The sequence below is a fragment of the Lonchura striata genome, chromosome 3, assembly GCF_046129695.1.
Source record: "Lonchura striata isolate bLonStr1 chromosome 3, bLonStr1.mat, whole genome shotgun sequence".
Taxonomy (NCBI): Eukaryota; Metazoa; Chordata; class Aves; order Passeriformes; family Estrildidae; genus Lonchura; species Lonchura striata.
Genome location: NC_134605.1, coordinates 56,497,810 through 56,519,234, shown reverse-complemented (window position 1 = coordinate 56,519,234; position 21,425 = coordinate 56,497,810). Strand labels below are relative to the sequence as shown.

At 37.3% G+C, this 21,425-nt stretch overlaps 1 protein-coding gene across 20 annotated transcripts in view; it reads right to left on the bottom strand.

Moving 5' to 3' along the window:
• SYNE1 (spectrin repeat containing nuclear envelope protein 1) overlaps nucleotides 1-21,425 on the bottom strand; it is a 290,658-nt gene that overhangs the window by 79,019 nt on the left and 190,214 nt on the right. For 15 of the 20 annotated variants that reach the window (XM_077782169.1, XM_077782171.1, XM_077782168.1 and 12 more), the window contains 12 exons: nucleotides 21,091-21,285; nucleotides 19,949-20,089; nucleotides 15,291-15,458; nucleotides 14,427-14,588; nucleotides 13,252-13,446; nucleotides 9,776-9,949; nucleotides 7,806-7,997; nucleotides 3,454-3,588; nucleotides 2,739-2,845; nucleotides 1,555-1,705; nucleotides 616-747; nucleotides 299-454 (listed from right to left, as the gene is read on the bottom strand). In XM_077782169.1, coding sequence (XP_077638295.1) covers nucleotides 299-454; nucleotides 616-747; nucleotides 1,555-1,705; nucleotides 2,739-2,845; nucleotides 3,454-3,588; nucleotides 7,806-7,997; nucleotides 9,776-9,949; nucleotides 13,252-13,446; nucleotides 14,427-14,588; nucleotides 15,291-15,458; nucleotides 19,949-20,089; nucleotides 21,091-21,285 — 1,908 coding nt within the window. The remainder of the gene's footprint in view (nucleotides 1-298; nucleotides 455-615; nucleotides 748-1,554; nucleotides 1,706-2,738; nucleotides 2,846-3,453; nucleotides 3,589-7,805; nucleotides 7,998-9,775; nucleotides 9,950-13,251; nucleotides 13,447-14,426; nucleotides 14,589-15,290; nucleotides 15,459-19,948; nucleotides 20,090-21,090; nucleotides 21,286-21,425) is intronic. The other 5 variants (XM_077782174.1, XM_077782189.1, XM_077782176.1 and 2 more) reach the window with 4 other exon arrangements.

Below are 21,425 nucleotides of genomic sequence, written 5' to 3'. Positions count from 1 at the left end.
TCATAAACCTGTGCTGTTTCTATATCCAAGAGTATCCCTCCTTCTTTTTCACTGTGTTTCATTTTCAACAGTGTGGTGTTTGCTAATACTTAGAAAATATGCTAAACAGAATAAACAGTCTACAGTCTATGCTTTCTGCAACATTCTCTACACGGTCAACTGCAGAATGCTGCAGTTACACAGAGATTATGTCAGTGACATGTCACTTATCCAGGATTCTAACACCTTTGTTCTAAACACTACATAAAATGCACACTTATTGGCAATTAAAAAGAAATCCTACTCATGGATTCCTCACCTCTTGCTTGCAGAGGTAGGTTTCTGTTTCTTCTTCTGGCAACAGAGCTGTAGCAACAAAGACTTGCTCTTCCACGCCATCCAGCCACATGGATGTGGCAGTGACACCATCATACAGCTTCTGTTCAAGATGCAGGGTCTCCTCCACCCGTCCAGCCTGGGCAAAAGGAATCAGAGAAGTACAGCACAGACGTATAAGACAGTCTTCCTAACTTCTAATATTTGGAAAAGGCCTGGATTTCCAGGTCATAGCTGGAGGAGTTTTCCCTGTTAATGTGGCTTTGCTGTAAAACAGGTGTAAAGACACTTGAAAATTACCTCAGATGAGACATCTTCAAAGGCCTGATTCAATTCAACCAGTACTGGTGACACTAAGGATTTATCTTCATCCTGTGTCTCCTCCTTATACAAAGGCATTCCAGGTATTAATCTGTTTGGTCTGCTATAAAGCTGTTGAGAGAGAAGCACTAATTAGGATGCATCTACCATATGTAGGGCACAAATTCAGCTGTACAGATTCCCTGATGGTTGAGGCTATCACCTGGCTCATGGTCTGCCCACAAATGCTTCATGTCATGAATATTTTGCATAAATATTGCTCAACAGGAGGTTCACTAGAAATGCAGGACAAATGATTGTAGCCAGAATTAAAAATTACTAGCTTTTACCAAAAATATAATCAATTACTGTTTAATTAATACAAGGTATTTAGAACCTTGGAAGCAGATTAATGGAGTGTTATACAAAAAATAGTGGATTTTGGTCTATTAACAATAAAATGGAAAAGTTATGTTAATACAGACTTTGGTTTGTCTCCAGTTTAAATGACTATTCCCCAGTTCTTTCAATAGAAATACTGTTCCTGAAATTCCTCACCCACTGAGATCAAGAATTGAATGTAACCAATAAATTCAAACTGAAAATAACAGTTTTCCTCTAAGCTGTTGCCAGAGTACTGATCACTTTGAGAGGGATGATTTGTTACAGAATTATCCTGAGTTAGATAAGTAGGTAAACATTTTGTCTGAGCTCTTTCTTCCTTTCTAGTTCATTACCCTGATGGGAGTGCAATTCAAATCACTTTGAACATGAGCAGTACTGGTGCCAATATTTAATAGTTTTTAAAGGTGTCACAAAAATAAATTGCTCCATATCTCATGCATTAACTACAGCACCTTAATGGATCTACATATTGTACCTCTTGTTGCAAAAACTACTTTCAAAGAGAAAATGGAAAGTGAAATTTTAAAAAGCTACCAGCTGTTCTTTTTCCAAAGCTTTCTGGAGAAGTCTCTGCTTGGTACTGAATTCCTGGTTTAGGCTTTCCCATTTCCTCTTCATCTGTTCTTCAGATGACGGCTTCTCACCTTCTAAGACTAATTCTTCAGAGAGCACATCAGGCTTCTCACTGAATCAGAAGAAGCATAAAGGTTTAACAAATGCAAAAGTTGTAACCATTTAAAGTTATAATTTTCCATCAGGAAATGCTACATTTAAATTAAGTGCTACTTGTGCTACTTTTTAAAGCTCTGACTTGTTGATTTTGGTTTTTTTCTTCTGCAAATAAGACAAAGCCTAGTTTGAACAGCAAGCAGTTCTTATCTGATGAAATAAAATGTACTTTTGAAAAGACTGTTTGAAGTTGCAAGTACCCAAAATGAGTAAAAAATCCCCAAACCAGACTGAATATATACTACATTGAAATGTAACCTATAAAGAGGTTTTAGTTCAAAGAATGAATTAAAATAAATATTTTATCTGACTCCTTCCTCACCTCCTTCCTCAAAATGGCAGACATAATTTAATGAAGGACAAGCATATGAGTTTAGCTTTGGTAAACAGTTAATCATATATTCTGTTTGGTGGTTGGTTTGTGGGGTTTTTTTTTGTTGTTGTGTTTTCTTGTTTTTTTCTTTTTATTATTATTTCTATAGTACACCATCACTTGACAGAAGTAAGCCTCAAACAGAAAGAGACTAGTTAAGTACTTCCTGGCATTAGAATTAAGGCTTCAAAAGGAAAAATACTTGCTAAGTGCAGGAAAAATAAAATTAAGCAATGAGTGTCTCATCTGGGAAGATCTGGTTACAATGGCAGATGCCAATGTTTGAGGTAGATGTGATTCACACCCCAGTACTGGTCCATAAAGTTACAGTAACTGCTTGTCTAATGAGTCTCTCTAGTCTTTAATTTTAGTGTGATTCCTGATCATAAGAATTAAAGGGCATTTCTAAATACTGAAGGTGATCTATTATCACAAAACAGTTTGTGTAACCTTATTATTAGACCCCTGAATTATAAACCAGGACTCCAGTAGCCTAGGTGCTGTATAAAATGATAAAACAAAATTAGAGGACTTTGAGCAGAAGAGGCATGCAAGCATAGGGATGACAAAGTACAGCCACAGAAATTTACTTTTTGAACAACACATGAAAGCACACCTTATAGACAGCCCTTCAGTAGAGCTTTGCTGTGTTAGGATCTCTCCTCCACGGCACGCTACTGATCGAAGCAGATTCTTCTGCTCTTCTAGCTCCTGTTCCAGCTCCTGTAACACAGCAAGTTACAAAAACCAAATCTCAAACAGACTGGTTTTGCCTTAGAAGTATATGTCTACGTTGTTTAACTGTAATTCAAAGTTAGCTGAGCTACTTCTCAAATGGCTTGCTTGAACACCAAAAGTAGTCTAAAATCTCCAGCCAGGGACACAGAAAAACTGGGTACATAAACTGGATTACTGAACTAATTAACAAATACAATGCACTTTCTGGAACCTACCCTAGTGGGAATAGCTTCAAATCATTCAACACAATATATACTGTAATATGTGTATCTTTGCTTGTATGAAGACAAATTATGAATTTGAGTGTTATCATCTCTCCTTAGAGTAACTTAAAGGGTTGATTCTATTTTATTCTGCTGATGGACAAATTTTATTCTACTGATTATGTGAATTGACCATGCTCATCCAGGAAGTCTAGCCTGCCTGACTGTTAAAGATATAAGATAGGGAACTCAGACGCATCATTACCAAAACAGTGAGTATGAAACAGTGTAAAAATGAATATTTCAGTGGAATTATTAACAAGAGTGGCTCAGCTATAGCATTAAGTGCAATCTGAAGATGGGAGTAAAAGAAACCAACAGAATACCAACTTTCTGCTGCTGCAGGGTACTCTGCTGCTGCTCTGAGCGAGTAGTTCTTGCTTGTGCCAGCCATTCTTGAACACTGGGGCTTTGTGAGGAAACGAAGTCCAGATCACTCTCCTCTTTTTCTTGTAAAGACCCCTGCTTTAAGAAAGAGACATTAAGATTTAAAAAAATCTCTGACATTGTTAGAGAGCAGGCAGGTTCAGCCCATCTATGCAAAATCTTTCAAGTTGCTGGCTCATGTAAATTCTGAAGTGAGCAAAGACTTAAGATTTCTGACTTTTACTGGTTTTTGGTTACTAGCAAGAAAAGCATCCCTAAAAATGTAAAAATAAACATGCATCATTGCACTTAGCAGAGTTAGAAGCCACCGGTCAGAGACCTTGGATTGATGTGTTTCTAAAGACTGCTCTACTTCTAGAAACCAGCCTTCACTTGTAAAGGAGGGTGCAGCTTTACCTGGCAATGCAGGGATTCAGTGCTTTGTTTCTGCCAGGTTTTATATCTAATTAAAGCAATTTTTTTGTCTAATTGAAAAGGAGAAAATTCTGGTTGTCATTCTGGTCAATATTTATTTATCAGCAAGTACATAACTACGTTCAGCAGAAACACACTGGGTAAACAGCAGTGAAATATGAACAGCAGAGAAAGTAAGAGAGATCAAACCACAGAATGTAAGAACAGCACAGCAAAAGCAACAGTTCCTTCCATTCATATTTCTATCATGTTTTTCCAACATGAGTGATTATACAGGCTTTCTGTGTAAGCAATGCAAAAAAGAACCAATGCCTCAATTGCTCAAAAAAATGTTTCATCAACTTCTTGGCTTTCAAAGTCTATGTTGTCTAAGTTTAAGTAATTTTAGCAGCCAATGTATTCAAATGTAGGTATTTTAACATGCTGGGCCTTATTTTAAACACAGATGTGTAGGTCTGGCTACTTATATGTACACATCTCTCTGGACTTATTTAATATTACTTGCAGTCATATGATGACTGTAGAGCTTGCACCTTTTTGGGTTTTTTTGAAAGTTTCAAGATCTAAAGCTGGGGCTTAATACTTCTCCCATTTTGTCTATATATTTCATTTTTGTAGGATTCCCATTATGCCCACAATTCAGCCTTTATTCTAAAAAGATTAAGACTGCCAAATGATTCAGTAACAGGCTCTCCAAATCACAGACACTGTGCCTTCCAGGTGACACCTCTCAAATCAGACAAGGACCAGCATGGCAGAAGGTGGGTGTGGAAATCGTACTTGCCTGACCTGCTGCTCCTTATGCTAACAACTGAGACTGACCTCTGTCACCAGTGACCCTGGCACAAGCCACTGAAACAGCAGAGTTTTGCTAAATAGTAGAAGGTTAGGTGTAAGATTTTAATTTTGGGGGATGATGAGTGTTCTGAAGTTGAAAGGACTGATTAATGTTAGAGGATATAAACTGTTAAGAGGTGCAAAAAGAAACAAGAAGTACCTGGTGCTGAAAAAAAAAAACATTAGCCCTTGCTTTATGAAATAACTGTTTTACTGAGGTTTCAGCTTGCAGGTAAACTCTGATACTTTGTAGGAACAAGTTTCTACACAAGCTGGCATAGCTGGAATGTGAGCAATGTTGTTACAGAATGTCAGATTGGGCAAAGAAAATAGTATGTGAGAAGTAAAGAAGATCTGGAATTATAGCTTTTGTATTACAAGTTAGGAAACAGACAATCTTTCTGTAAATTGTGGAGAGGAAAAAATCTGCTTAATTTTATATACTCTAGGGACTCTAGGGATAGTTATTCAACTTGTAAATTTCTTTAGAGAACAGTATCTAGTTCTTTCCATTTCAGTGGGCTGGTTGATTTCAGTTATATTTTGGGTTTCTTTTTCTCTGGGAAGAGGACTGAGAAGATAACAGTTTTGGAATTATACTGAGACATATAATTAATAGTCTCATGGTTCCTACAATAGCAAGGAGTGTAAAAGGGATTGTGGTATTTGTTGATGCAATGAGGTTTTTCAAATATGCTACTGCACATATTTTTTAGATCAAAAGTATTTGTGAATCAGATTTTACCATTGTAAAATTACAGAATGTAAGTTTGAAAAAACCTTACATTTGCATTTAGAGTTGCATTTTCTGTCTGAAGGTACACTATTACATTTCCTTTAAACAGCCAAGCAAATACAAGCTTGAACCAGTCATTCCCAGCTACTGTCCAGTCTAGCACAGAAATAAATGGAAAATCCCTGAAGAAGACTGTGATGAAATTAGTATTTCAAAGGATTTCAGAATTATACAAACTTATATGAGGCATATATCTTCTTGTGAAACTGCAGTTATTCCTACCCCATGCCTCCTTTGCAATAAAAAGTAAAGAAACACTATCTGTTTTACTGAGTTTTTTTTACTGAAGAATATGTTCTACTTCTTTGTTTTTTAAGGAGTCTGTGTTTCATTGCCCTTAAACTACAGAATAAACAGTAGCAGACTCAATATTTTATGTGTTTTAAAGTGCTACCTTTTGGAGAGAGTATAGTCTGGAACACTCCTGTTCCAGCATGTTTCTAATTAGTTTCACTACTTTTTTTTTTTTTTTTTTAATGAATAAAAAAGTTGGTGTCCAAGTCACCTTATTTTGTATCACTAGTGACATTCATTAACTAAAATCGAAAGAAAACTGAAATTGTTCCAAGAAAGAGAATCTCACACTGACTCTTAAAAAGCCTTGCACACAAGGATGACAGGTTGAAATACCCTTTCAGAAAATATAGCTCAGTCTTTATAATAGTCTTCCAGTGCCACTTGGGAGGTTCCTTCTTTTGGGAGGAGGCTGGTCTATTATAAGGTTATCAGAACATCTGGAGATATGTAAAAATCTGAGTTTTTTACATGCATGAACAACAGTGCTGTTAGCTTGTAATGTTGCTCAAGGTTAATACTGGCACTGGATAGAATTTGGGGCATCTGATGCTCTTGGCCTCAGTCCTCAGTGTTTGGAAAATGACTTTATAGAACTTTTGATTTGAAAAAAAATGGTTCACTGAAGATTAGAAGATGTTATACTGCCTGTATCTATTTTCTTATATGAGCTGTAAATGAAGTCAAAGAAAGACTTGAAATTCAAAAAGAAACTTGAGTCTTGCATTCATGCACCACCTTAAATGATTCATTTCTACATCTGGAAATTATTTGTTATTTTAGATTTTAAAAGATCATTCAAAAATCTGTTTTAAGAGTTTAAGTAAACAAAAGCACACCACTGCATTTTAGAATATTTAAAAAAATTTTAAAATTTAACAAAAAACTCTGTGATGCCTTTTCACTTCACAGGTAATATATGAGAATAAAGTAACATGTGCCTACATGGTGTTGATAACTTTTCATTTGCATAGTCATGAGGTTTAATAAGCAAGAATAATATTAAAGTTACTTCACTTAAGAGAAAATAGGAACAAATACCTGGGGGCATTCTCCTTTCATTTTTATTTCTCTATTTTTCTGAAATTATGTGAAGTTTTAAAGCTATGCAGTTGCTTTGGACTAAAAATAGTTCTTAGAACATCAAGTGACTTTTCAAGCTAACCTCTCAGTAGACTTTAATCTGCATTACAAGCCAGAAATCTTTGAAGCTTATCATGTTTAATTTGCACAGCAAAGCCAAGAAAAGAAGTAAAAGAAAAGGTGGGGAAGGGAGTCACAGCAGGGCAAGCAAATTCAAAACCAGACAGTCACATTACATGGTTGGGTTTCTTGTATGTATTCGGTTCTCCACATGCTAGTTTGACCTAAAGAATGATCAAAAGCAACTGTTAAATACAATGAGTTAGTGGCAATGAGTAGACCAAAGCTGCTAGGAATAGAAACCTAGGGCAAGACTGAGGTTAAATGAACTTATGCTTATATAATGCTGCATTTGGTATAATGATGCCACTAAATATTAGCCATAATTAAAAATATTCCCTTATGTAATCTGTTCACTGTGTTGTGCACACTGTAAAAAAGCACATACTTAGGATCACTCTTTTGTTGGGGAGAGTAATCCCGCCCCAGACCATACACAATCTAAACAGACAGGAAACAGGAATAGACTATATCCAGACCCAAGCTAATCATCTATTTTATTACTGTCCTTTCAGTGAAGATAGTGAGGTTAGGATAGTTTTACCATAAAGCAATGTTAACTTGAAAATTATCAGCTAAAGATTTCTAGACAGTTATGTATTTTGGAGCTATAATTCCATTTACTAACTAAAGATGAATAACTCAAACTGAATCAGTGCAACACTTTCACTCTTTTCCCCAGTTGCATAAAGTTGTTATGAAATCCCCAAACTCTTGCCCACCATGAAAACAGCTGGAAGGAGTCACTCACCCGAATGTTGATCTGTTTGTCATGGAGCACCCTCTGCAGCTCCAGAAGGCTGCCCTTCAGTGTCCTGAGCTTCAGAGCCAGCTGCTCTGCCTCGTCCTTGGTGTGAGCCTTCCCTTCCATAAGCAAGTTCTCATTGTGCACAGACAACTCTGACAAGGCTACCACCTTCTGTTCTATTTCAACCAGCATGTTCTGCAGCAGCAAAAACAAAGACCCAAATTCATACATTTTCCAGCACTTGTCAAGTTTTCAGGCAAGACGACCTGTGGCCTACCTCACCCGTGTCCAAACTAAGAAAAAGTCAGATTATCATTGCTTTGCCTTCCAGTCCCATTCAGAGTTCTTTAGAACAAGCTTGCAAATGTTTGTATTTGCCATTTCAGTTTGCAACCCTTTTCAAAGTAAGAACTTAAAAAGTTACTTGAAACAATTTCTTGTAGAGGAGATGCTCTTTATTTGCATATTAAAGGTAAAGGATGGCTAAGAAGCTAGACTGACATCCACTGATGACAAGAAATGAAGCACACAGACAGAGATACTTCTTTCCTCTTCTTTCATTTACACGTAGTCAAGTGCTTCCTACCTCCTCCTATGTGTTGCTCTGGCTGTGTTGATAAGCTTCTCTTGTCACAATTTGCTCTTTCTGATTGGTGCATGATGGACTTAAGGATTTCTGTATAATCCTCTTTAGTCTAAAGAGAGACTTAAAGTGACAAATCTCTGGCATGTTTATTCTCAAAAGCTACTTCCCTGACATTTCATTAACCATTCATGTATTAGAAACATCGTGCATATTTTGATCTCAGATTCAATGCTCAAACAAGTCTTGCTCAAAAACCTAGCCTGACATCAAATGCTTCTGTTTCCATAGCAACTGTCAAGTATGAATTTAGAAATATTTCTCCTGAAGGAATATGTGCAGAATAAGATCGGCAGAGTCTCCAAAAAGTGGAAAAAATATATAAAATTTACTGAATTACGATTTTAAGAAGCAGCAAAAGTAATATTAATTCTTCCACAGAGTTAACTTTTCTTTTTGAGTTTCCTACAAACTGTATTAAAAAATACTGCTTTGTTAAAGTTCATAGGGTTTATCTACATACAACAAAGGGCTCTCAAGGACAGATGAAAGAACTCTTGATATTAAGCAGACTGAAAGTTCCAATGATGAGGTATTGTCAATGAAAATTCTTCAGACTTGCATGAAACTTAACTCTCATTTAGCCTAAAATAATTGAGAACATCATTCTTTAATAATCTGTCAATCTGTCTCTTGTCTCTTTTGTAATTTTAAATATAATGATGATATAATTCTGAACTATCATTTAAAAACAGAAAATACCCATTAATTTGAAAACCTGGATGCTAGGAATGATCTAAGTCTTGTTAATAAAAGTATTTGCAAAAACTCTTATTGTAGCAACATGTCCTTCCTCAGTTTTTTTGGTATTCTGAGTTGATTAATCTTCAAGCCATAAGACCAGTAAATACTGATGATTATCCTTTATTTTTGCATGTATGTAAGGATTATTCTTGAAGAAAACACAGCACTATCCCAGTCATCACTGCTAGTGCCAGTATGTTCTTCAGCTGGAAAACGATGTGTAGGAAAGTACACTGCAGGTGTTTTCATACCTGTCAGGTGAGCTGTTCAACAATTTCAGCTTGAGGTGAGCAAAAACAGCAAGGGAAATAAATACAACACCTTTAAAGCTAAACAGAACTACATCTGAAAGATGTTGAACTTCAAATCTTTCTGCAGTCAGGACATTTTGTTTTTCAACTGCTATGTTCACATGGGCCTTCTAAAGTGCTGTTTGCAATCTCTAATGAGAAATTAAGAACAGGCTGTATTTTGTTTCACAAACCTTTGAGGAAGCTTACTGAGCATATAGAAGATGCTAAAGAGCTCAGAAACGTCTCCACAAATATGCTGGCTCATTCAACTTAATAATTGTCTTAGTATTTACCTGACAGTCTACCAACTGTGCTTCCATGTCCATAGGTTCTTCAGCAGGAAGCAGAGTGGTGTCCAGCGTTGCTCGGGTACTGAGTAGCCAGTGGTCGAGCTCATCAGCCTCACAACGGTACCTCTGAAGAGCCTGCTCTTGCCGCTGTTCTTCGAGCTGCTCATTCAGTTTTTCCTAGAGGTACAAATTATATTTTATATAATGTCTTTCAATTAATGAGTGTGTTTTTCTGATGGCTGAAATTTTGTTTCAGTTCAGTCACTCTATTTCTACTTTCTCCGGTAGAACTCTGCTATTACAGCATTCTAAAGGTGAGGTCTTTTCAGTCTCCTTTTGCTGCTCTCCCCCTACAATGTAGGGTTTCTCCCTACATTTATTCAGTTTGTTCAATTAATACAGCACTGTTTGCTTAGGGAGAAAGATGCACATGAAGAAAAGGAATACACAGAGCTGAGAATGCGTTGCAGGGAAAGGAAAGCAACTTTCCCTTTTTCGGCAGAAGTCAGCTTCACTTGTCTCTCAAGAGGGTACTTCAAGGACCAAACAAAGTATGGGTGGGCCTTTGGTACAGTCACATGGGTAAAGAGAAGCCTGAAGAGCTATCTACCTTCTCTGGCCTCTCAGAGGATCCCTAAGCCATAGGGTGTGGAAGGACATTAAACATCAATGGCTACTGTACCATCAACATTAGAGCAACACAGATGCCCCTGTCTATTCAGCAGCTCATCCATCCATTGGAAAGACAGGGAGTGATCAGCAAGTCTTGCTCACCCTTTAATTGTCCCATATGAATCTGAAAACTGGCTGAACAGCTGCAGCCAGGGGACAGTGATCAATGGCACAAAGTCTAGTGAGTGGCCAGTAATGAGCCTCAACAAGTTTGCTAATGACACAAAATGGAAGGAGTGGCTGATAGGCAGAGGGCTATTCCGCCACCCTGAAAAGCTATAAAAATGAGCTGACAGGAAGAAAGGAAAGTGTGAAGCCTTATACCTGCAGGGGAGCAACCCCATGCACCAAGTACAGGCTGGAGGCTAAGCAGATGGGAAACAACTTGGCAGAAGAGAACAAGGTGGGTCCTGGTGGACTTCAGGTTGAACATGATCCAACAATGTGGAAAAAGAAAGCCAGTGGTGTCTGGAGTTGCTTTAGGAGTGTTCTCACAGGATGAGGGAGGTGATCCTGCCCCTCTGCTTGACACTGGTGAGTCCATACCTGGAGTACTGTGTCTAGTTCTGTGCTCCCCAATATTAGAGAGATATTGAGTTCTAGAGAGAATAGAGGGCATTTTGTGAATAAGAAAACAAATAGGACAGTCAGAGGATACTCAGTTGTATCAGATAATGTGAAACCTAAGCATGGTGCAAATATTATGGAACAAGGAGAAAAGATTGTATTTGATCTGGCTGTGATGGAGTTAACTTCACTGCAGTTTGTACAGTGCCTTGCAGCTGTGGTTAAATCTGTGCTACTGCTGAGCACAGCATAAAGGCTTTCTATCTGCCCCTCACAACGACCATTAGGCTGGGGGTGGGCAAAAGGCTGAGAGAAGAGATAGCCAGGACAGCGAATCTGAACTGACCAAAGGGATACTCCACACTAGATGAGATCATGCTCATCAATAAAAGCCCAGGGAAAGGGAAGGAGGGGCATTTGTGGTTATGGTGTTCATCTTCCCAAGAAACATATGCCGAGTTTTCCAGGAAAGTAGCCAAACATCTGCCTGCTGATTGGGTAGTAGTGAATAAGCTCCTCATTCCCTGCTTGCATGCACAGCTTTCCCTTACCCTGTTTAAGCTGTCATTATCTTGATCCATGAGTCTTTTTTCTGCCTTCTATTTTTAACCAATCTCAGGACAGAGGAATGAGGGTGGATGTTTGGCTGCTGGCAGGGTCAACCTACAACACTTCGTAAGGAAATTCAGACTCAAATGTTCAGGACAACTTCATCACACAGAGAAGTTTTTGCACAGCTTTTCTGCTTGCTCATTTTCAATTAAAAAATGAAAAATTACTGTGAGAAAAATTTAAAGAGTATTGATAGTTGTTAGAAGTCTTAAATAATCCAGACCTGAACAGTTCTCAAATGTTAGTTACTTGAATTAGGTCCACAGAAAGAACAATATCACCAGTTCACACCTCACCAGCAAAATATTTTCATCACATCTTTTATCTTTATTTCTACATTTACTTCCCTGTGGTGCTCTGGAAGATTTTATCTGTGAAACCACAACTATGAAGTACACAGGTTAAATTACTTAATATTGTCCACATATCATATATATTTCCTAGCCAGGATTATTAGGGAATACTTGTGGTATAGTGTCAAAGTATCCTAATCACAGTTAAGACTAATATATGACTCATGCTTTATCTTGAAATTATTAGTTAGCGTTTCCTAAGTGCTACCAAGATGTTTGTTAGATCCTGTATGGGGTGCAAGCTATAAACAGCTAGATCCCCTATTCTACTTACAACCCTTTATTTTTAATTAAAACCTATTTTTCTTCTGGGAAGGAAGAGCTTAGCACAACTTTGTTATTTTAAAACTAAAAAAGGTATTTTCTAATGATCTGTTCGCTGTCCTGACTGGATAGAACTAAACAGCTGAAGCACCCTGAGACTCTCCTGTAATCCAGTGTCTTGGTTTAAACTCAGCTGGTCACTAAGCACCACATCCTAGATCCACATAGCCAGTTCTCACTCTGCTTCTCTGAATCAATTGGTGATGGAAAATATGAAGGCAGAAGTTGTTGTGTTTCTGAATTCACTGCTGCAGTTCTTAACAGTACAGAAATAAAGCTGCCCTGCAGTGTTCAAAGTAGCCAAACTGTAACCAGCTTTAGCATGACTGTATGTTCTCACCTGTATAACACATGCAGCAACATTCCTATTTGTAAAGGGCTTGTAAAAATCCCCTTAATATTAAAAGATTTGTGGTAAAATTGGTAGGCAAAGAAATAAAAGGGTACATATTCCATGAGAAAAAGTTTGTGTGTAAATCACTGGGAAGATGAGCATAGACAAAACTGCAAAGATTTGGAAGAGGAGCTGTTTCTTGCTTTAAGCTTTCCCTCTTGTCTTGTCTGGCAGCTTGGAGAGATAATTCCTCAAAAGTATATTAAGTATATTGTAGACAATGTGACTTTTAATATCTGCACTTCATTTATGGACACACACACACACACACACACATATATATATATATATATATATATATATATATATATATATATATATGAGTGTGTGTATATATATCTCCATACAGCTATATATAGCCAGAAGAAACTTGGAACATATATAATATTTGTGTGTTCCAAGTTCTTTCTGGCTGCTCATCACTTAGCAATAAGTTGAGGGGCTCACTAAAAAAAGCATGATTATTTATTACTGAAAGGAATTGTGAAAAATATGCAGAACTGAAAATCACTTTTTTTTAGGGTGACTAAATATATTGGTGATGTTTTTTCTTGTACCTCTAATAGCTGTCGTTTTCCTGATGCCTTCATTCGAATTGTGGCCATTCGCTCTGCCAAGACCGTGAGGGTGGACTGTAATGCCATTTGATCAGCACCTTCTGCATCCAGTGGTTCTGAAACAAGCTCCTGAGCCAAGGATGTCTGAAGCTCACTGATTTCTTCTTGCAACATGAAAATCTCATCCATCAAAGCCTATTAAGAAATGAGAGCAGAGAATGCATTTGCTTCATTTACCAGTGAGAAGGAAGTATTTGACTAAATATTAAATTCAAGACAACTATCTCAGGGGAGCACCAGGAACACAGAGTAGAGCAGAGTATCACTACAATTATGGCAGAGACAATATTCCACAAGGACTGAGTCCTGCTTTTAGAGGCTTGAGTTAGGATCATATATCTGGTTTCTTAAATGTGGATTTAATTACATATATTGAATTTCAAAAATATCACGAGGAATTATTTTGGAAATTGGAAATTTATTCTTTCAATAAATTATCTGTAGGGCATTCTAGTATTCACAGTAAAGATAATGAACAAGTGAGTGAATGTGTGTTTGTAAGAGAAAAATAGGGGCATGTTTTAGCTTACATCCTAAAATTTTCTAACTGGATAAAGAGATTACAACTGGATAGGTGATTACAACTCAGACCTATGTCAGATGTGTTACTTAATAAAGTATTCTCTTATTATTCAGATCATTATTTCTTGAGACTTCCCCTGAGGGAATTTTTGTGTGCTTTTGGTTTGTTTTGTTTAACAAGGTGAAAAATTAATTTTTATCATTATACAGTGCATCAGTATTGGTTATAATCTTAGTAAATTTGGCAACATTATAAATATTCTTCAGCAATGATGCTGAAGAATATTATGTATAGCTGTCATTGGACACAATCTTGGACAAAAGCTTTTGCTGAAAATTTAAACTGGACAAATTCTTATGATCTGTTCTATTTCTTTCAAAAAGGCTCCTTATTAAAAGAATCCCCATCACACCATCTTTAGAACAATAGGAAGCCCAGAAAGGCAAGACATACAGTTAATAGAGAAGGTTTAAGCAATAAATGCGTATGTTTGAAGCATCCAGCCATGAAGATGGTTAATGTGTAAAAAACAGAACAAGGGATAAGCAGGCAATGTGCACTTTCCCTCTCCTCCTCACATATAAGATTTTACCTGATGTTCAGCCATCTGGCTCTCTGGGCTTTTGGCTGGTTCCAGACTCTCATTTAGTTTCATTTCAGTGGTCTCCATTTTCGTGGATATAGACTGGAGTGTGTCCTGATACTTCTGCTGACGCTCAAGAGCTTCATAGAGTGTGCGCTGCTTTTCACTGATCTGAAGAATGGAAGACATAAATTCTCTTATTTATTCTGCTTCATATGTCCCTGGTTTAAGATACTAAAGCAAAAAAAATTTGCAACAAGTTTTCAAAAGTAATGCAAAGCAAAAAAAAATTGCAAAAACAATTACAAAAAAAAATTACAAAGCAAAACATTCATATTAGAAATATCTATTTACTTAAAATTTCATCAGTAAAATTCTATGTTCTGCTGTATAAAAGAAATGAAAATTAATAAAGCAGGGAAAACCTATGAACATTCTCATGCACTCAAACATGGACGTGCACTATTTGCTAGACACGTAGTTCTTAATACCTCATAACAGCTACTGTGCCTCTGAAAGGAATTAAAATTTATAGCATGTGATCAAGACTGTGGCCATTTTCATACATCACTGAATGACTATGCTGGAAAACTACAAAGAAATTGGATTCTGGGCCTTCTTTGCCTACTCATCAAGCATGATTGGATATCCCAACTAGATTATGGAATACAGTCTGCCAATAGCTAGTATTTCTGAAACCAACTATCAGCTTTAATGGGTGATTTGAACAAAAATAATATATCTCAACTAACAATTCAAGTTACCATCAGAAAACCAAAAACTGCAGAGAAGAATTATTGACTGAGCAAGTTATTTGAATTTTATTCCTTACAAGCTAGCCAACTATTTTGAAGTCTCCAAATGCAAACTTACCACATTTTTCAGTGTTTCCCAAGAACGCTGCAAATCATCCAATTTGGCACTAGCAGATGATTCTAAGCCTGGTTCGTAAAACTCCTGGGTGGCTGAGGTGCTGGGTTGAATTTTAGCAGCTTCTGTCTGCAACTGTTCAGCAGATAAGGCTTGGTAATAAGCAATGTCCTACAAGCACGAAGTACATTATTGCACTTTCAAAAAGAAAGATACTGCAGCAATGTCCTACAAGCACGAAGTACATTATTGCACTTTCAAAAAGAAAGATACTGCATGCTATCCCCCCAATACTGCCCCCACTGCATATGTCCATTAAAATAAAGCCCACAAAGCCAAAACCACCAGGAAACCTCTTAATAACACAGTAAATCAATATTTAATAGTATCAGACTGAGCATGATTTGGACCTTCACTATGATGAGGATTTTGGATGCAATTTTTTCATGTTCATACTAGCTAGGAGGTGCAGAAGGCAAGAGTGGACAATCACAAAAAGGCTGGGAGGAGAAGTACTATAAATGGGAGTGTTGTTCCAGCACCATTACAACTACACACGGGAGAAAACCCATCACAAAAGACAGCAGCTTATGGTACTGTAGGTGGCAAATACCAACCTAATGAACACTATCACAAAGAGAGCAGCAGAAGAACCGAAAAGGACTATACTGAAGGACTGGTAAATGAGGCAAGAAAGAGTATGAAGCATCAGCTTTTTGTAAGCTTTCAAACAAACGGGGAGCCTCAACTAACTTATAAAAGATATTCAGAAGAGACCAAAATTGCTAAGGAAATGGGAAAATGTTCAAACCACCAATGAAAATTCAGAGCAGAATTATTTCTCACCAGAATTTCTATACTTAGTGTATGGAGATTTCTTCAACTGTTGCAGATGACAACTGAAAACATCTACAGAAAATGTAGAATTAAGGAAACAAGTACAGTACCTATACTTAGGTCAGGAAAGCAGACTTGATGACAAGGATTATTTAAAACTGAAACCATGTATGACTGTTAGCACTACATTATTTGGGAAGTGAAAAATGCTGCCTCAAGAGAGGGAGCAAAGCAGACAGAACCAGGTTCTTCTCAGTGGTGCCCACTGGCAGAAACAGAGGCAATGGGCGCAAACTGAAGCACAGGAGATTCTCTCAGAATACCAGGAAATGTTTTTTTACTGTTAGGGTGACACAGCACTGGGACAGGCTGTCCAGGGAAGCTGCCGGGTCTCCATTCTTAGAGATACTCAAAATCAATGTGAATATTGTCCTGGACAACCTGTTGTACATAGTCCAGTTTGACAAAGGGTATTGGGCCAGAATATCTCTGGAGGTCCCTTCAACCTCAACCATTCTGTGATTCTGTATAGATGTATAAAAATTAGGTACTAAACAAGACTAATTCTGAGACTAATTCTGGAGCTCAAAGTGTTACGAAGGATCCTAATTTGGAACAGAATGCAAATACGTTATTTAATACCATATGTGAACAACACCAGACAAGATCTGGAAGAGCACAGAAACCAGAAAACTTCATGATGAAATTGTTACAATGTCCAGGAGCCAGCACGGAATAGGTAACAGCTTAGCACAGCATTCAGAACTGCAATTTCAGAATTTTTCACTCTGACCGCAAGTGATCTTTCCAAGTAATGGTGAAAAATTGCACCAGTGGAGGCAACTTCTCATTTTGCCTTGCCTGCAGCTACTCTCCAGCCCTTTATCAGTCCCCTCTCAAGACCAATGCTTCTTGGACCTCTTAATATGGTTTTCAGAATAAAGGGCTTGTTTTCACAGAGAGGAAAAAGCAATCCCTTTCCTCATTTTCCAACTGCTTTCTGGAGTATACAACATGGCAGCTTCTCTTTGGCAGAACTTTCACATCAGGGCAGCAGGAATCCATACATTCATGCATGTAAAAGATTTTGTTGCCCCTCTAAAGGCCCTAATATCCCATGGCTGCTCTTATGAAAAGTAGCAAATTAAGAGTAGTCATGTTTTGTTGTTAGATGTAGCGGCAAAAGGGTGTGTTTAGATTTCGTAAGATACGTAACAAGGGCTGGTGCAACCTAGATGAATATTCTTAAGGGAAAGAATCCTTAAGTAGGCTGTGTACAAGGAGATAGAAAAGCATTTAACAGTGACCCAGTGGATAAAACTAAAATCACAGGATCAGCTGTGGCCTACAGGGCATCGTGCCAAAACTTCAGCTTTTCCAGTTCAACTGCCCTGTACTGTGTATCAGGAAACCAAGTTTAAAAAAGCGTGTCAAATTTTAAACAATTACATTTTTGGGTAAGTGCAAGGAGATTTAGCCTCAAAGGATTCTCATTCAGTACTGTACCACAGATAAAGTGCCTGATTTTGCTAAACATCAAAATTGTGTTTCAGGACTGTTAGCATAATATTTTATATATTATGAAATTCCTCAGTGTTTCCAACATTAATGTTTTTATAATTCCCCATCCCTGCTGTTTTTGGAGGAGTTTCAGAAAAAAAAAACCAACATTTTTTAACTTATAGTAGTGCTAAAATTGTCACTTTCTTGTATTTCTGGCCTTGTTTTAATCTATTTCAATACATATCCTCATTATTTCACTAATAAGCAGTTGGCACTTGTTTTATATTTTCATTACTTGTTAGAAATGTAAATAAAGTCTGTAGATGTCTGAATTCAGACTAGTTAGGTTTCACCATTAAGACATGCTAGGAAACTGATGAAATGCTATAGAGAGTTATTCAGGATGAATTAAAAAGCAGTCTTAACATATAACATTTCCTTCCCCAGTTGCCTCTTCAGAAGAGTTTTACATTTTTTTCCAAACACTAAACTCATGTTATTCTTCACTTTCTAGAGTTCCTGCCCATATTTTTTTCTGGTAGTTTGCAGGTGATCTTCTTGTGAGAAATTAATTCTTAACTCAGGCTACTTTTTAAAACAAAATATTTCCAAATTTATTTTGCTGATTTGCTGTAAAAATACAAAACGTTTATAACTTACATTTGAGCTCCTAGTTCACTAACTTCTATGATATGGTTTTTTAACCAACCTTCTCTCCTGAAGTCTCCCTGGGCATTCATCATGACCAGCACTGGCAGTTTCATAGCTTCTTTAGTCTTAGTCTCATGTGAGTGTGAACTTTAGAATTTTGTAAGTAAACCACTGTATTTTGGAATGTTCTTCCACTGGTTGTTTAACACATGCAGTTAATTTCAACATTTACTACAGTGAAGAAAATTTCAGCTCTAACTTTTTAAGATTTTCATAACAGCATAAACTTTATCTCTCTCAAAAATATTCTACTAAATGAAAGACATAATATTTTTCAATTTTGCCCTATTAAATCACTTATTCTAAAACATTATTTTGCTGACAGCTCACAGTGCAACAGCATGTTTGCTGTGTTTTCCTTATTGTCTGAGTGACTGGAGCTGTTTGACTTGTTTTATATTTTCACAGAAAAGTAAAGAACTGACATTAGCTTTTTTGATTAGGAAGCAAGCTGCTTTTGGTCCTTTAACTCCTTCATCAATTTATGTTGTCATAAGACTTCTATGTTGAAATATCTAGATGCCTTTCTACTGTAAGTGAACTTCACAGGAAACTTTCTGATAATCTAAAATGACAGAAAAGTAGAAAAATCCTTTTTACGCATTATACAACGTTTTTTAGTATGCCATTGATAATTTTGTCATCACTCTTACTATCTTACATTAATATCTTTTTGTATGTATTTTATTTAGCAACTTCTATAGCACCATATGCATTTCTGAAATTAGCAGAAGGAATCAATTAGCATCTTGCTCAAACTTGTCTGATTCTACTCAGCAGTGCAACACAACACATTCTAACCTTCAAATCTGGAGTGGTCAATTTTGGAAGCAGTCACAAACGTGAAACCAATCAACCACAAAATCCAGAACATGATGAATTCAGTGAGGGGGTGATGGCTTCTAAGGCTCACTTCTAAACTTCTAAAGCATAACATTTTATATGTGACTTTATGTGCATGATGCTCAATGTCCTAGCTCAAAGTTTACATTTTCATCAATAGTGATATACACTTGCTTCTACAAGAAGTGCAAGAGCCCTCAGTTTTGATTTAAAATATAAAATCTGTTATTTCATTGATCTGCCTCACTGGCACCTAAAATAGATTGTCATGGAAATGAACAATATATGAAAAAAAAAAATACAAACCACATGAAAGTTAATAACTGAAATGATATTAAGTAGAAGATACCAGGCTGTGATTTCAGTGCCATGATGGCAATGGTATAGTAAGATAGATGGATATCGACATAATGCAATGTTTCATTATAGGGAGTTTGAAAAGGCATTTTTTCTCAGGATGCAAGATTCCATTGAGTATTACCAAGAAAATAAAAATTATGTTGTAAGTAGAAAATACTGGTGATATTGCAATTGTCACTTAAATTTTATTTTTTAAAATAATGAATAGCTGTAACACTGCATTTATACTATTTCAATACCTGTATCTATTTTGAACTGGAACCTGAAGGTTCAGTTTGGTAAGAGGTTAAGCCTCAGTTCCTTGGAGCTACAGCTAAACATTATTTCGGAGGATTAAATAAACCACCTGTGGAATGGAACCATGTATGTCTGAGATTAAAGCTGAATGAATGCCAAGAGAGCGGTACCTGGTTAACAGAAGCATCTGTATTAGCCACAGGTGAGGGAGAGCGACAGGCAGGTGGAGAAGAAATCTCACTGTTGGTTCCCTCCTCCCCAGACTCCTCAGTGACCGGGGAGAGCAGTGTGTGACAGCGACCAGCAGTCATCTGCCACAGGAAAAGCAACCCCAGAGCACAGGAAGAAAATCAGTTACCTCAGCTGAGGCTTGACTTAGACTGAGATCAAAACAACACATGGCCAGAATTACCACAACATTAATTAGTCATGCTTCATGCTCCTACATTTACCAGTTTAGGAATCTGTTGAATAAATAGACTCATTTACTTGTCATACTTCAGTATGAAAATGCTCTCCTGTACTATAATGGATTTTAAAAGACAATGTAGAGCAAGCAACTCAATAATAACAAATTCAGGTTTGCCTAAACATCTTCTAATACAATCTCTGCTGCATTCAGAAATACTGTGGAGAGCTACAGAATACTGGACTATTTGTCTCAGTATTCAGGTCCGGCTGGAACAACAAGGAAGACTTGAAATATAAAATACACACATCCCAGTATTCAAATGTAACCTCCTTCCTCCCCAGTGTTGCTATAGAGGGATAAATTCTGAAGTCTGACTCTCAGACCAAAATTCCGGTAGCATCAGCAGATTGTTTGTTAGAAAAAAACAAAAGCAAAGTCAAACATTGTGCCTATGGCAGTACTTATACAGCTTTCATTTCCAGTACACTTATCTGAGAATACAGCAGCATACTGTCAATTATCACATCAACATTTCAATGTGTGAAAAACCTATATACTGCAACACCCAATGAAATCATATTTATTCCTGCAACTCATCAATTTCTTAGCATTTGTTCCTGCATCCTGACAGCTACAAAATAAAAAGCGCAATATTTGCATATTACTGCTCACAAATTTCATGTATTTGTCTCTTAAATAACTTCAGCCTTTATCAGCAAGTCTTGAGAACCCATATAAAGCAAAATGCAGTAAAGGGAAGCTGCAACTTGCTTGGTTTGCCACACTACAGCCATTTCAAAAGGTAGACATGAGCTGTGGCAATTTGCTGCACAGGGGTGTCGTAATGATGCAAAAGGAAGCAGCTCATATAATGAGTGCAGTGACCGAGGCATTGCTTACCATAACCACCGAGGGATGAGTGGGATGTGCCGGGAGCAGGTCTGAATCCAGCTCCTCCATTCCCTCGGACAGCCCCTCCACTTCTGTCACTGTCAGCAGCATGGTGGCATGTTTTGCTTTCATAGTCAGCATCTTGCACTTGGAATTCAAAGAAGCAATTTGCTCCTGGTATCCTTTGATCTTCTGAGCCAGCTCCTGAGGAAACATTTTTTTCCCCCTAGTGCTGATGCAGCCGGGAAAGGCCACAGGACCGGCAGCATTTCAGCTTCCGCGGCGAAGCGCAGCTGTCCCCTCCCAGCGCAGCCAGAGCCATGGCAGCGCAGCCGCCCTGCTGA